General features: G+C 26.3%; 2 protein-coding genes across 6 annotated transcripts; one reads left to right on the top strand and one right to left on the bottom strand.

Annotated features, from left to right (window-relative positions):
• Nucleotides 1-102: 102 nt before the first annotated feature.
• On the bottom strand, nucleotides 103-3,466 carry LOC113553022 (peroxisomal membrane protein PEX13). Of its 5 annotated transcripts, none has more exons than XM_026956123.1 (6): nucleotides 3,399-3,466; nucleotides 3,159-3,310; nucleotides 2,767-3,075; nucleotides 1,581-1,828; nucleotides 1,281-1,514; nucleotides 103-805 (listed from the first exon to the last, which is right to left on the bottom strand). In XM_026956123.1, exons 2-6 carry the CDS (start codon nucleotides 3,179-3,181, stop codon nucleotides 426-428), a joined length of 1,194 nt encoding a protein of 397 aa, XP_026811924.1. In that variant the 5' UTR covers nucleotides 3,182-3,310; nucleotides 3,399-3,466; the 3' UTR covers nucleotides 103-425. The 5 variants fall into 5 exon arrangements, with proteins under 5 accessions (XP_026811924.1, XP_026811925.1, XP_026811926.1 ...); XM_026956124.1 differs by having other exon boundaries at nucleotides 3,159-3,252; nucleotides 3,399-3,457; XM_026956125.1 differs by having other exon boundaries at nucleotides 3,159-3,249; nucleotides 3,311-3,448.
• Nucleotides 3,467-10,803: 7,337 nt separating this feature from the next.
• Nucleotides 10,804-13,586, top strand: LOC113554044. Its single transcript, XM_026957714.1, has 3 exons — nucleotides 10,804-10,948; nucleotides 11,075-11,201; nucleotides 13,340-13,586. The coding sequence occupies exons 1-3, from the start codon at nucleotides 10,901-10,903 to the stop codon at nucleotides 13,483-13,485; spliced, it is 321 nt and encodes a 106-aa protein (XP_026813515.1). The 5' UTR covers nucleotides 10,804-10,900; the 3' UTR covers nucleotides 13,486-13,586.
• The last annotated feature ends 1,169 nt before the right edge of the window (nucleotides 13,587-14,755 follow it).

Here is a 14,755-nt window from a genome sequence, read left to right as displayed (position 1 = left end):
TAATAATAAAATTTATCAACATTTCCTTTAGTACTAAAAAATAATAATTACAATATTTGAGTTTTAAAATTATTAAAACGAATCTTATTACAATTTATCTACTCCCATAAAAATAAACATGGAATGAATGTCTAAATGTTAAATAAAAAAATAGTTACAAGTAAAATGTGGATCTACTAAACATTATGGTAATACATTTATACCATTGTTGAGTTTTATATGTTTCAGACATGATAACAGTAAAATCTTAAAATAAGAAAAAAAACATTACCCATATAAATTATATGTCTACTTTAACATTATAGCAAATTCCTATTATTGTATTAAGTTTTTATAACTTTTTTTTAGAATACATGAATGACATTGTCAGACCATATAACAAAGATATAACTAATAATAATAAAATAATAATATTTTTTTTAGTATCACTGCTTACCAATGTTGGATTTATCACAATCCACCAATGGATGTGGTAAAGTTATTGGGTTACCATAAGCATCAGTGATTGGAGATGATAATTTAGGTTTTACTAATCCAGAAACTGAATTTGATGGTGCAACATCAGAACTTGGATTGGGTATAGTTTGTACCTTAGACACTACAGGTCGATTATCAGGTTGGCGTGTCTGAAAAGCATTCAAAGGTACATATCCTTGTTTCCTATCAAAGTTATCAACTAGGAGCCATCCAGTTTGTCTGGCTGATGCTAAATGTTCTTGAGATGTCAAATAAGACTTTCCTTTTACCAAAGGAATAGTTTTTGGATCCATACTACTCCAATCATATTGTGCAACACCAACAGTCACTGTAAAAAGTAATGAAAAACAGTATGACAGAGTAAATATTGATAATAACTAATAAAAATCATTAGAATAAACATAGACAACACTTAGCAAAAATTTAAGACAGCAACAAATGAACCAGTTTATGACCCTCAACCTTAAACATTTCAATCATTATTTTATTTTAATTTAATTATATATGTACTATTTAAATTATTTAATTGTATGTTATTTTATTTTAAATTTTTTCATAGATTAAAAAGGAATCAATGATTTTATTAAATGTATACAATTTAAAATCCAATCTAAAATTAAATACTATAGGTTTTTGAAATTTTATCTTTACAGACCACACGAGAAAAAAAAAATAATAAATAATATTTTTGTACCCCCAGATTATGCTTCTGGAGGAAGCTATATCACCATAATTTTCAAAATGCTGCCTATGAAGGTAAGTATAAAATATAAGCCATTGTACAGAATGAATGTCATACTAACTGTTTGAAGGTAGAGTGTTAACGACACTAGAGTTAGTTGAAGTTGAGTTAGGTAAAGGTGTTACTGAATTGAGTAATTTGTATACAAAATATGGTGTAGCAACTAAAAGTCCAGAAAAAACTACTAATGGCCAAGATCGTCCATCGGAGGGAATTCTTTCTTTATGATCTGTTGATGATAAGGCTGTCCACAAATCTTCTTCGGTACTTGTTTCTTTACCTCCTCTTACCATTCCTAAGTAAAAATTAAAAAAACATAATAAGTTGTTTAATTATAATTAATTAATTATAATTTACTTACTTAAAAGATAAAAAAGTTTTGTTAAAAACCAACGGGCTAATTTGAATGATACAATAGTTGAATATAATTTCATCATAAACATTTTTAGACGAGTAAAATTCTCAGCTACACCTAACAATGCTTGAAAAGACATATGCATCGCAGTAAATGTAGATTCTAACATCATACTGACTGAGTTAAACGATTGAACAACAGCCTGTATTGATTCAAAAGCTGGACGAGAACTTTCAGCTGCTGCAATAACAGTTCTGTAAGAATATAAAATTAAATATACATTTAAGTACAATCAATACAAATAATATAGCCTATCATAAATTGTCCAAAGCTGTATCAAAATAAAACTGTTTTTGTATATAACAGGTAAAGTATTTATTAGTATAAATGCATTATTAGTATGCACTCTACTGTGTTTTACCATAACCACTCAACAACTATATTTAGAGTTTAGACAATATATTCTCATAGTAAATGCACAATGAAAAAGTGGTTTTAATGGCAAACAAAAATTCTTATAAATAAGTAATATATTATTAAAAATGATTTTAAATTAACGTTTGTCATTGTCTCATCATTCATTTCATTATCACTAATAATTATTAATATAAAAATAAAATACTTGTGTCATGACTCTTAGATATTAGTTGATAATAAAAATATAAATTGGGTAGTAGAGTGCATACAACAAGTGCCCTGTGATCTGCGGTAGAGTGCATACGACAAGTGCCCTGTGATCTGCGGTAGAGTGCATACGACAAGTGCCCTGTGATCTGCGGTAGAGTGCATACGACAAGATAGCCTTAAACTTAAATACTTAATACTTAATATTAAATAATTAAAAAGCAATGCCTTTTGGAATATACGTCCTCAAATAAATCAAAATGTACATTCATTACATTCTCGGGCTAAGTGATCAAAATATAAAAAGTATTTGATAGAATGAAATAGAGAACATGACCAATATTGAGGAACATGAAAATTTAATGATCACAATAACTCAGTAAAGATTATCAAGCCATTTAAAAGTTTAGACATAAAACTAAAATATAATTAATTAAACAGATAATAATGAATAAACTATTGAGAAAAACTAGTCAATGAAATATGAATAGTTATGTAAGAATTTAATACAATACGTTCATTGGGAGCTTATGCTTTATACCAAAGTTGAAACAAAATATTTACTCACGGATCTTGGTATTGACCATTTGTTGGTTGCCCATATACACCATAAGGATTGAATCCACCCATGTTCATACTTGCCATACCTCTATATGGATAGTTATTGTATGCTCCACCGTACGTATTTATATTAGCATATTGTGTTGGCATAATTCTTCTCTGGATTCTCGGCACACCTAAGTTGGGAGGATTATTAGGATTTGTTATTAGAGGAGGTGGAGAAGTTATGGTAATTGGTGGAGCAACTCTGCCTGGCCCTACAGCACTAGTCTGTATATTTTGTAACAGTTGATTAGACTTTTGTGTAGTATTCTTGCTAAAAAGTAAAAATAATTGGAACTGTCAATATTGTTATTGTATCAACAATAATAATACAATTTTCAACTAAAAGACGCTTACAGTTCAAGTTCATTGTCGTTCATGATTTTCAGATTTATTTCTTAGCAGTAACAATCTAAACAACGCGATGAAGCGATAAATTTCAACAACACTACTGGAAGAAAAATACAAACATATAAAATTCGAGTCTAATACCGGATAGAATGCAGTACCTATGCAAATAAAATAGGTTTAAAATATAATTCAATGGTTAATAGTTAATTTAAATATACTATAGATGACTACAGTACATTATAGTACCTAAATTTTGGTAAAGAGATCAAAGTAATCGAAGACTCGACAGTGACACGGTGAAATCTGAATATTGAATATTGTGAATTGTGATAGTGATCAAGTTCACCTTATCAATATTTATAACAACTATTCGTACTCAGACCGTCGTTACCGAAATGGTTTAAACCGAGTAACTATCGATGGAGGTGTCCACTGTCTATCCCAATACCATCTTTTCTGAATTTTCTTACGTTTGAACTGCTAGGTACAAAAGGTCCAAAAGGAGTTGTTCTGCTTTTCAGTTTTCATCAAAACGTAACATAATAACAAAGCTTATATTTTTGTATTATTAGTAAGTATCTATTAATTATTATTAGGTTTTAGGGGAATGACTAATGAGTACTAATGACCTTAATCCTGCAGTCTCAATTCAGTCTCATGGACTCTAGAAAACATTTTAAAAATAAATCTTATTATTAAAACAGGCCTCCGAGGATTTCGTACATTTGCATACTTCTTAGATGCTGATTTTTCAAAATTTGAATCGACAAAATTTGTAACATAATATTATTTACAAGTCCAAAACTGGCAAAACTGTATATGTTGCATTATATTAACAAAATTGTGATTAGGTATGTACTTACCTACCTATACTTGAAGATATTTTGCATATTTATATTATGTTAGTAAACGGAAAAAAAATTTCAACTATAAAATAAATTAATAAAGAGCCTTCAAGAATCCTTGTCATGTCATGTACATTTTGAGATATAATTCAAATAGATTGAAAAATATTTTTTTACTGTATTTATAAATTCAAAATTGATATTATAGATGTACATTTAAGCTTAATAAATAAATAAAACTAATTAATTGCTATCATTACAACAAGTATATGGAAGTTTATATTAGTGATAGTGGATACTTAAGACTTAAGTAGTGAATATATATATATGTAATTGTTTTTAAATTCAGAGCAACAAGTTATCGCCATTACGTATAACTAGGTACCTAATACAGGTAGGTATTTGCCATGTATTCAGCGATAAAGTAATACAGAATATTCCCAATGTAGATGTCACCCTAAATTTCATTCGTGGGTTTTTAGAACCTAAATTTAATATACTTATTTTTGAAAAATTAAAATTGTTTACATTACTTCCCCTCGGTCTTCAGACGTGGTGTTTAGGGGGTGCATAGGGGGTAATTTCTTTCATAAATCTGTAAGAAGTTCAGAGAAAATTTTTGGACCAAAAGGATATTGCCCCTCCCCCTCTAGAAGACAAATCAAATCCGCTACTGATACCTATTTATTGAGTTTGAATTTAAATTAAATACATTTTTTTAAACAATTGACTCGTAAAGTTTTTTATCTTAAACATTGACTTATTGAGAGTGAGTTAAAGTTTTTATTTATGCATGTTGTAAGTACGACTCGTATTTGTCGTAATTTTTAACAGTATCCAAAGTTATAGAAAGTTCTATGTGATTTAGTATGTTTTTTTTAATTGCAAGTACCTATCGTATCGAAAGTATGAAACTGTAAAATTGTAGATAATGTTAAAAAATATGATAAAATAAACAACATGAATCAAAACTATAACTCACTTTCAATAAGGCAACTTTTAAAATGAAAAAAGTTTTATTAGTCATAGTTGTTTAAAAAAGTTTATTATATTCAGATTATTGCTGCACTTCGAGATCCAAGTGTAGGTAGTTCATATTTTTAAATTTATTTCAGTCTAATTCTTGTAATTCTGTTATTCATGTTATTATACTAAATGATTATTCATTATTTCATTAATTCGTAATTTCGTTATTTATGAAGCATAATATTTCCTGCTACATTCGCTGGCTGTCGGCTGATTAAAATTTTAAATTAAGTCTGTGTTTATAATTTTTGTTGTTTATACTGTACTAAATTTCCTATAATAATATACCTTTTTATTGTTGAACCAACTAAAATTTGCCCATGGAAATAATTATTATGAAATAATTTTAAATATATATATTAGAAGTTGCTTGAAAAATTATTTTTATATGTACGTACACAATACAAGTATAAAGAATATAAATAGATTTTAAAAATGTATTATCCGAATTTCGTTCCTGGCTAAGCTACTGCAAATATATACATTACCTACCTACTTATACCATTTACCAAGACATTCTTGGCAAGAATAATTTTAAATATAACATCTTCGTTGAATTATCTATTGACTATTGAACTTAATACTTAGTTATTACTAGTAAGTTTAGCGATTTTTTTTTAATGAATCAATTACCTAATATACAAAAATATATATATATTATTATTTTAATTATATTAAAATGTATAACTGATATACATTTATTTAATATTTGTGCTATTTAATGACAATAATAACAACAATATTTTTCTGACAATGGTGATGAAGTAACTTAAGGTATGTATTCTCTACAGTGGCGTCATTTGAGGGGGGGCAAGGTGGGCATTTGCTCCTGTCTGATTTTAAAAGCAGCCCAATAGGCCAGTGTCCGGTTTTCGCCATTTAACAAAAAAAACAATTGAAATCCAGACTTCATCCGAAACATTAATTTAGTATTTTCTATTTTTCTATATTTAAAATAGAAAAAGTTTTTAAGGTTGGTTACTATAAATTTTATATCGTAAAAATTGATTTTTTCTTTTAGAATACATAAATTCATAATGTTAAACCCCAAATTCAGATGCAGGGGTATTTCCATAGGGTGTGGGGTGTATGGCTAAACCCAAGGTTATAAACTATTCATTAATGGAATAGTTAATTATTGTAATTGTTAAAGACAATACTACGTGAAATCCTCAACTGAAAAAGGGATCATATTAGTAGGTACTCTTTTCTATTTTGTGTAATTTAAAAAGAACGATCCACAACCACTATTTAGGGGTTTTAATATGTACCTACCTATACTATAGGGCTAATGAAATAAATATACCTAGAAATATATTTTTTGAATCTACAATAATGGGTGAATTTGAAGTTTGGCATGATAATTGGTTTCAAGATAAACAATTACCTTCATCATCGCAACATCACCTTTAGAAGCTCTCAAACGATGTGAGTGATGTGACCCGACTATTTTTCTAGAATTAATGTATTGATAAAAATACTTATTACGTTACCAGCTACAGCCTACAGGTGCAACAGCTGAACAGAGTTTTTCATAACTACGGAGAATCAAAACATGGATGAGGTCGAGGATATAGGAGGAATGACTAAATGAACTGGCCACTGACATTATTACACGCTCAACGAGATATCATTATAAGCCACGATGAAGTCATTGATATATTTGTTCAGACAAAAAACAAAAGATTGGACTTGTGATTTGTAACTACTACCTATGTTATGTTTTGAATGTTTTGATATTGAAATTTGTGTATAACATTTTATTGTGAAATTTAAAAAAAGGTATTTGATAATAAAAGGGTAATTTTAAGTTGTAAATAATTCAATAAAGACATTCAATTCAGTTCATGAAAAAAGTATTCATTATAATTAATCAGAATTTATCACAGTAAAAACTATTCCATGCATATTGCATATATATAGATACTCGTATTTACCAGTAGGTAAATAGTAAATATGTATAACGTATAAATATATAGCCCTTCCCTCCCCTCCCGTTAATGTAGGCTGGATCCGTGATCCGCGCCTGTCCTATTAGTCCAGTCAAAAAAAGTCGTTGCCTTGAGAAACTTGACGAAAAGTTTCGTCTTGGGGCCCTGATTGACCGAAAAAAATGCGCCATCCCTACGAGGTCCGCAAGACCGCAACCGTCCGCTATTTTGAATTTTAGATGAAATTTTTCACTTTTTTACGGTTTTTTAAAATATCTCTAAAAATATTAATTACAATAAAAATAACTTATTGTGAAAATTAAAGATCGTAAAATTTTTGACAAGAAAGGTTCTATACATTTATTTATTTATTAATTAAAAATTACTTTTGAAATTTTTGAACACCCTTGAAAACCGCATATTTTAAAATTCTGAAGTTTTTTGTACTACTTAAGGAGTATTCAATAGAGATGAGAACTACAGTATTTCAAATGACTACCCCACCTCTCTTTTCTACTAAAATATTTAGGTGATAATTTTTCTAAAAACGCCGATGTAATGATGTATCAAAATTAAAATTTAAACCAGTTTAGTTTTAGAGTTATTTAACGTTACGCAATAAGAGTAAAAAGTCCTTGATGTTGGATTTGGGAGATATGGGACTGCGATGATTTGAAAATCTTATTATCTATCAACATTTATAATTTGTAAATATATAGCTAAAACATAATAAATACTAGATTTAATATTAGGTACACCTAATTTATATCTATTTAAAATCATATTTAATTAGTCTAAGTAGTGTAAGTACTATTATTCTTAATAAAAGTATTTTATTAAATAATAATTGCTAATTTAAATAAATTAAAATATTTATCGCAATTTGAATAAATACATATTTAAATTAAAAAATAGGGTGTGATTATATTTGGACTGTTTGGTGTATCACCTTACATAATGTTCATTGTTGATAATCATATACTTGAACAAACAAAATAATAAATACAAACAACAAAACGTTGTAAGGAAATAATTAGTCAAATCTAAATAATTATGGTATTCAAAATAGTATAATATATGTTTACTATTTATAAATTATTTTGGTAAACAAATTTTAACTAATTAACTTAAATATTAATTTTTACTTACGTTTTAAATACCAATAACCGATGTCTGTATAATATTTAAATGAAACAGTTTTATTTAACAACAATAATAACGTATTAAACTATAATGAAAAAAGACAATGAAGTCTATTTAACCGATCTTCAATTATAATTTATAGGAGTAACTTGATCAAAACTCAAATACTTTGTAGCAAGGGTGTACACAGATTACATGCATAGATACATACTGATAAATAATATGTTAATATATACCTTGATATTAATATTGATACAATATTGTTTCAATTTTAAATCGTTTAAGGCTAAAACGTGGAGTATAATTTCTAGATAACAAAATAATTTTGTAACAAGTATTTGCACATATAAAATGGAATATAAAATCAAAATATTTCTTCTATTATAAATAGTGATAATAGTGTAGGTACACATCCGCACATATTATTATAAATCAATATATTCATCACTCTGTTCAGAATCTAAAATCAGGGATGTCGCTAGTCTCTGTGCTTTATAGAAAGCTTAAAATTTATTGGTAACCTCGTCATTGAATAGATGATTATAAACTATTGTAATTGAGTCGTTAAATCATAATTAAATGATAAATCATTGCAGCGCCGTATAAACGGCATAAAATGACGATTGACGGTGCATTGACTTAATTAATATTAATTATTAGTATTATAATATAAAGTGTCCTGAGATGAAGTGACTAGCCAGCGCCATATGAAATTATACCTAGTTTTGTAAAAAAAAAAAACACCTTTAAGGGAGAGGTATATTTTTGTTTCATGAACAGTTTTAAAATAAAATAATAAATCTTATAATTACATTTTTTGATGTATCAAAACTATTCGAATTTATTTAGGTATTTTTTTATTTTATTTTTAAACAAAATCTAATTTTTTATCAAATTAAACGCATAATTAAACCAAAATTTTGAAAACATCTTGTACTCATGGCATTTAGCTAAATTAAAATATATGGTTAACAACAAAAACTATTAATCTGTATTTTTTTTATCGAGCGCGTATATCTAGAGTGCATATAGGTAGCTAATGTAGCTTCAATTTAATTCATAATTAAAAAAACAAGGAAAAAGTTACAAAAGTCAAAACTTTACATGAGCTAAGGGAAGTTAAAAAATAGAGTTAAATTTAAATTAAGCAGGTATTTTTTATGGAGTGATTAGAAATTAAATGCAACAATTTGCAAATAAACCGGTAGAATCAATCAAGTTACATAATTTAGTTTTTATAAAAGTTTAGTGGCGATTTAAATCTATAATATTACATATAACTTTTAAAATATCACACAACATGATTATTTGTTAAACTTTTTTTATTAAACATTAATAAATAAAAACAACCTTGTTTTCAGTCAAAACAATTCCAAGTTGTATTAACACTGGGGAAAAAAAAGAATTTCTCGAAAACTTACCAATTATTAATAATTAGTAGTTATGACATATGCATTTAATTTGTTGATAATTATAATTTAACGAGAATTATAATTTTAGTTTATACATTTTATTAATTTAAATTGTTACATTGTAATATATTGTATTATAATTTTATAGTTTTATATTTTATTAAAAATTTCAACATAAAAACTGAAAAATATTTTTTTACATTTTAGTCATTTAGATGAAATATACAAAATATAAAATTTTATAAAGTAATAAGTCATAATTTATTATATATTATTATCTTATAGTTTATACAGTAATAATTTTATATTTATTTTCACTAAATTAAGTTCCAAAACTCAGAAAATTTCAGAACAAATTAAAATATTATATAACATAAATAAGGCTGAGATATAGTCATTAATCACATTAAGTAATTCATAATTTGTTTGTTAATATTTATTATTTTGTTTTATTGTATAATTTCAAATCAAAGGTTTCTAAAAATGAAACTTAATTTATAAAAAATTGATTTAATTATTAATTTAACATATAAAATACATAAATAGTGATTATTTATGTATATTTTTAAAGAAGAGAAAATAAGGAAATGGTAGATTCTGCCTTTTTAACAGTAATAGTAATTATTGTTGATAATCATAAACATAGTAGCAAGTTAATTTTGCCAAAAGAAGTATAAATTAATAAATATTCAATTTAACAAAAAGAATATTATCTAGATTGATATCAAAGTAAATTATAAATATAATAATAATTGAAACACTATTTAATAATTTTGTTAAAATGAAAATTAATTTACCAATTTTATTACTTTTGTAGATACTGTTTTTCATGATGGCAGGGCAGTATATATCTGTATTATAACATGAGTAATATTTTTATAAGTTTCTTTGATAACTTGTTAAAAACAAAAATTTTAATGCTATAATTATAATTTGTTAATAAATAGTAATATAAAATAATTATTTTTGTTGATATACCTGTTCAGGTTTTCTTATACATTTTTATAACTATGGATATTAAATGTTGTACTTTTGTCCTATACAACTGCATACAAATCATATTTATAAGATTATGAATTACTCACAAACCAAAAAGTAGTGAGTTGTTTATTTCTAGATCATTGCATAGTAATATTAGGTAGGTACCTATAGTACAAATTTTATACGACATTGACTGTTGATTCAAAAAGTGCGTATACCTAAGCATATTTAAATAATTACAGTCTGTATTCAGAAAATATGTATACATAAGTGCTGAGTGTAATCATGTCTTTGAATATTAAAAATACCTTAAACAGATACTCATTTTACTATAAATACAATAAAATGTCATAGACACTCTGAGATTCATTAGACTTACAAGTGACATAGTGACAATTTCAAAAATAATCATGAAATTTGCTTTAGCTTTTGTGTTGTTGATCGGTATTTCTTGCCAAGTAAGATATATTTTTTTTGTTTGTTAAAATAATAATTAATTTACACAATTGTTTAAATATATAATTTTTTAATAAGTTTATATCATCAAAACAATTATATTTTATAATATTTTGTTGTTGAATTAGATTGGACGAGGAGATTGTGCTCCAGATACTATATATAATGATATAAAAGACATAGCGAGTGATATGTATGACTATACTAAAGATGCATACGATTCGTTGGTTAACGCATTAACACCTTCGGAACCAAGTGAGTACATAATTTACATCCCTACAAATATTTTACTTGTACTGTAATATTTTATACTTTGAAATCAGAGAGCACTTAGCCACATATGTAATATTACAAAATACATTTATACTCAGTTAAATTATATTCAACAATTTAAAGTATAGATAAACAAATTCAAATTATATTCATATTATGTTTGATTATAGTCCCTGGCATCCTAAGGTTAGGTTAATTGATTTAATTGGTTTTTGAAAAATGTAATCCAAGTTAATGACTGAAAGTTCTTTTAATTTGATTATTGTAATTTCTTAAAGTTAATAAATAAGTAGTAAGTAGGTTTTTTTTTTTTAGTATTCAATTCGTAGATTGGTTTACAATAAATGTTCTCTCCATGATTCTCTGCCTTGAGCTTTGTCTTTGAGTTGTTTGTACGAATCGACTCTTGCATCTTTGATTACTTGACTTATATAATACGTTCTTGTCCTACCTCTTCCGCATTTTCCTTCTATCATACCTTCCAGTATGAAGCTATGGAGTTCTTTAATATGTCTTAACGTATGACCGATTATATGCCATCGCCTTGATCTTAAATTATTTAGTAATGTTCTTTTCTCTTTGACTAAATCTAATACTTCTTCGTTCGTCTTCAATTCCGTCCATTTTATTTTCTCCACTTTACGCCAACATCACATTTCAAAAGCTCCTTAGAGTGGTTTCATCTTTTTTGTTTAACGTCCATGTTTTACAACCATATAATGCTGTAATCCATACGTATGTTTTAATTAAACGTTTTCTCGTTCTTAGATCTACATTTTTTGATGTTAGTAATTTACTCTTAAGTAGAAATGCGTTTTTTGCTTGCCCTATTTTACTTTTTATTTCTTTTTTTGACCTTCCCTCATTATCGATTATGCTTCCCAAATATTTAAATTGATTTATTTGTTCTATTCTGTTTCCTTTTAGGGATATATTAATATTTGGCTCATTTTGTTTACTATATACCATTACTTTTGTTTTTTCCGTATTTAATTTGAATTTTAGAAATATGTTATCCATTTCAATAAGTGCTGTTTGTAGATCGTTTTCAAATGTAGTGAGCAAAACTACATCATCTGCAAAGCGTATCATTGATATTAATATACCAACTATTACTACTCCTATCATTTGTTCTTCTAGCTTTTGTTTTATATCTCTTATAGCTTGTTCAACGTATACATTAAATAAAGATGGTGATAGTGGGTATCCTTGTCTTACTCCTTTTTGTATATTAGCTGTCTTTGTTGTGGAGTTGATTTTAATTTCAGCTTCTTGTTTTTTATATATTGCATGTAGAATGTTTCTATCTTTAATGTCTATTCCAACATAGTCTATTATGTTAAATAGTATTTTCCAATTGACATTGTCGTCTGTTGAAAGCTTTTTTTATAACTATATAATTTATATTTATTATAAATTATAATATATAATTTTTATACTATCTGATTCATTTTTATTTTTAAGCTTTTTAAAGCTTTTTTCTTTCTAAGAAGTTTTCTGCTGCTAAGGTAATGGATTCCTTTATCTTTTTAAAACGATTCTTTATAGATATTTCATTAATTTCAAGGTTGAGGTTCTTTTGGTAGTTGATTTGTTTTGATATTTTTCTGCTATTTCTGGTATTTTTAGTTTTTCTAAGTCCCATTCGTGGTATTTCTTATTTGGCTTTTTTGTTTTCTTAAATTTTAGGTCACATTTCATCATTATAAGATTATAGTTGCTGTTAATGTCTGCACCTGGGTATGTTTTGCATGATTTGACTTGATTTTTGAATCTATTCCTAACCAGTATAAAATCTATTTAGTATCTTCCAAGATCTCCAGGCATCTTCCAGGTGTATTGTCTTCTTTTATGATTGTTGAATAAAGTGTTAGAGATAACCAATTCATGTTCTCTGCAAAACTCCAATAGTCGGTTACCTCTGTCATTTCTTTTCCCTAATCCGTAATTTCCAACTTCTTTTCTAACTGATCCTTCACTAATGACTGCATTTAAATCACCCATTATGATGAGATTAGAGTAAGTACAAGTAGAAATTATTATGTTTAGTAAGAAGATAAGTACATAGATTATATGATAGTGACTAAGTATTAATTTTCAAATTATCTATTTTTCAATAGTATCTGATTATCTACCTTCAGAACCTGAATCAATAAAGGACGGAATATCTAGCATGGAAAATTCCATGGATAATATGGCGTCTAATGCTGAAGATTCTATAAAAAGTGGCATGGACGAGTTAAATCAAGCTGTGCAAAATATTTAATATCATACTTCGAATCGAAAAAGTAGATAAATATCAATACATATACAAAAGCTTTTTTTAATATAATTTTCTTGCTATTCAAAATATATAAATATGTTTAATTTGAATTACTATTTTATAACTAAAAAATTCTATACAATTTATTCTTCATATATTTGTAAATCTAAAATTAAAAGTTCATAAATATTAATTTAATATTATTATTATTATTAAAATAATACATTCTAAAACTGATATTATCTTTGTATGGAATTTGTATTATAAAACAACAACAATAATAATAATAAAATGCATTATTAACATATGTATGTGTAGTACTATTTATTTATCATGGTACTGTTTTAATAAACATAAAAAAACAATATTCATATTAATTTAATAGTTTTGAAATTTATTGCTTTTAATTCTATACAATAGTTTACATAGAAATGTGTTCAAACAGTTCAAAAGGGTTAATAGGGACAACATTTTATTTTGTCATAAGGAAAATTGTATATAAAATACATAGTTTCAAAGGGGGATAGAAATAAAATTATCTAAGAAATTTAACTGTAGAAGATACGTAACCATAGGCGCCAAGTTTAAAAAAATTTAATGGGTGCCTTGCCCAGTCTTGGTATCATAGACATAAATGCACAATTTGGGAGATAGGGCTTAGCCCCTGGTCAATAAAAATTTCCCTATAAAATTTAAAAAAAGCACAGAATCGCCATGGGGGCTAGTTACAATTCAATTTTCTAATATTTTAATTTGGGGTCTCCAAATTGGGTCTATTAGTCTTATGATTTTACTACTTAACTAAAAACGTTAACATTTCTTATGGATTTTATTAGTATATTCATAAATATATATATATAAATTATACAATATAATAATATTAACTATGTTGTACACTGAAAAATGCAATTTCATCATTAGTTATAAAATATTACATTAATTAATAATCATACAACAAAATAAATGTATATCAAATTGATAGCTTCTTTATAAATAATAATAAGTTAAACAAAAAAAGATATGATTATGTTTTCAATTTTTAATTGTGCTTCTTGAAAACTTAAAGATCTTCTTTGAAAATTATTGAAACTTGAATACATGTTATAAATATCCAATATTCTAATGGGTGCCCAGCCCCCAAAAATAATTTCAATGGGTGCCTTAGCTCTCGGGCACCTATGTACATGACGCCTATGTACGTAACTTTTAAAAATGACAATAACCCAAAACAAAAATTATGTACATAGTACAGTATATATTATAGTATTATACA

This window comes from Rhopalosiphum maidis, chromosome 2 (assembly GCF_003676215.2).
Source record: "Rhopalosiphum maidis isolate BTI-1 chromosome 2, ASM367621v3, whole genome shotgun sequence".
Lineage (NCBI taxonomy): Eukaryota > Metazoa > Arthropoda > Insecta > Hemiptera > Aphididae > Rhopalosiphum > Rhopalosiphum maidis.
The sequence above is the reverse complement of the archived record's forward strand: the minus strand, read 5'-3'. Positions and strand labels throughout refer to the sequence as shown.

Bases quoted from the DNA above. Each gene is read 5' to 3' on its own strand.
- LOC113554044 (XM_026957714.1), top strand. From the start codon at position 10,901: ATGAAATTTGCTTTAGCTTTTGTGTTGTTGATCGGTATTTCTTGCCAA. The intron at 10,949-11,074 runs GTAAGATATATT...TTGTTGAATTAG, and splicing joins TGATCGGTATTTCTTGCCAA to ATTGGACGAGGAGATTGTGC. The intron at 11,202-13,339 runs GTGAGTACATAA...ATTTTTCAATAG, and splicing joins ATTAACACCTTCGGAACCAA to TATCTGATTATCTACCTTCA.
- LOC113553022 (XM_026956123.1), bottom strand. From the start codon at position 3,181: ATGAACGACAATGAACTTGAACT. The intron at 3,076-3,158 runs GTAAGCGTCTTT...TTTACTTTTTAG, and splicing joins AACGACAATGAACTTGAACT to CAAGAATACTACACAAAAGT. The intron at 1,829-2,766 runs GTGAGTAAATAT...ATATTCTTACAG, and splicing joins AATGGTCAATACCAAGATCC to AACTGTTATTGCAGCAGCTG.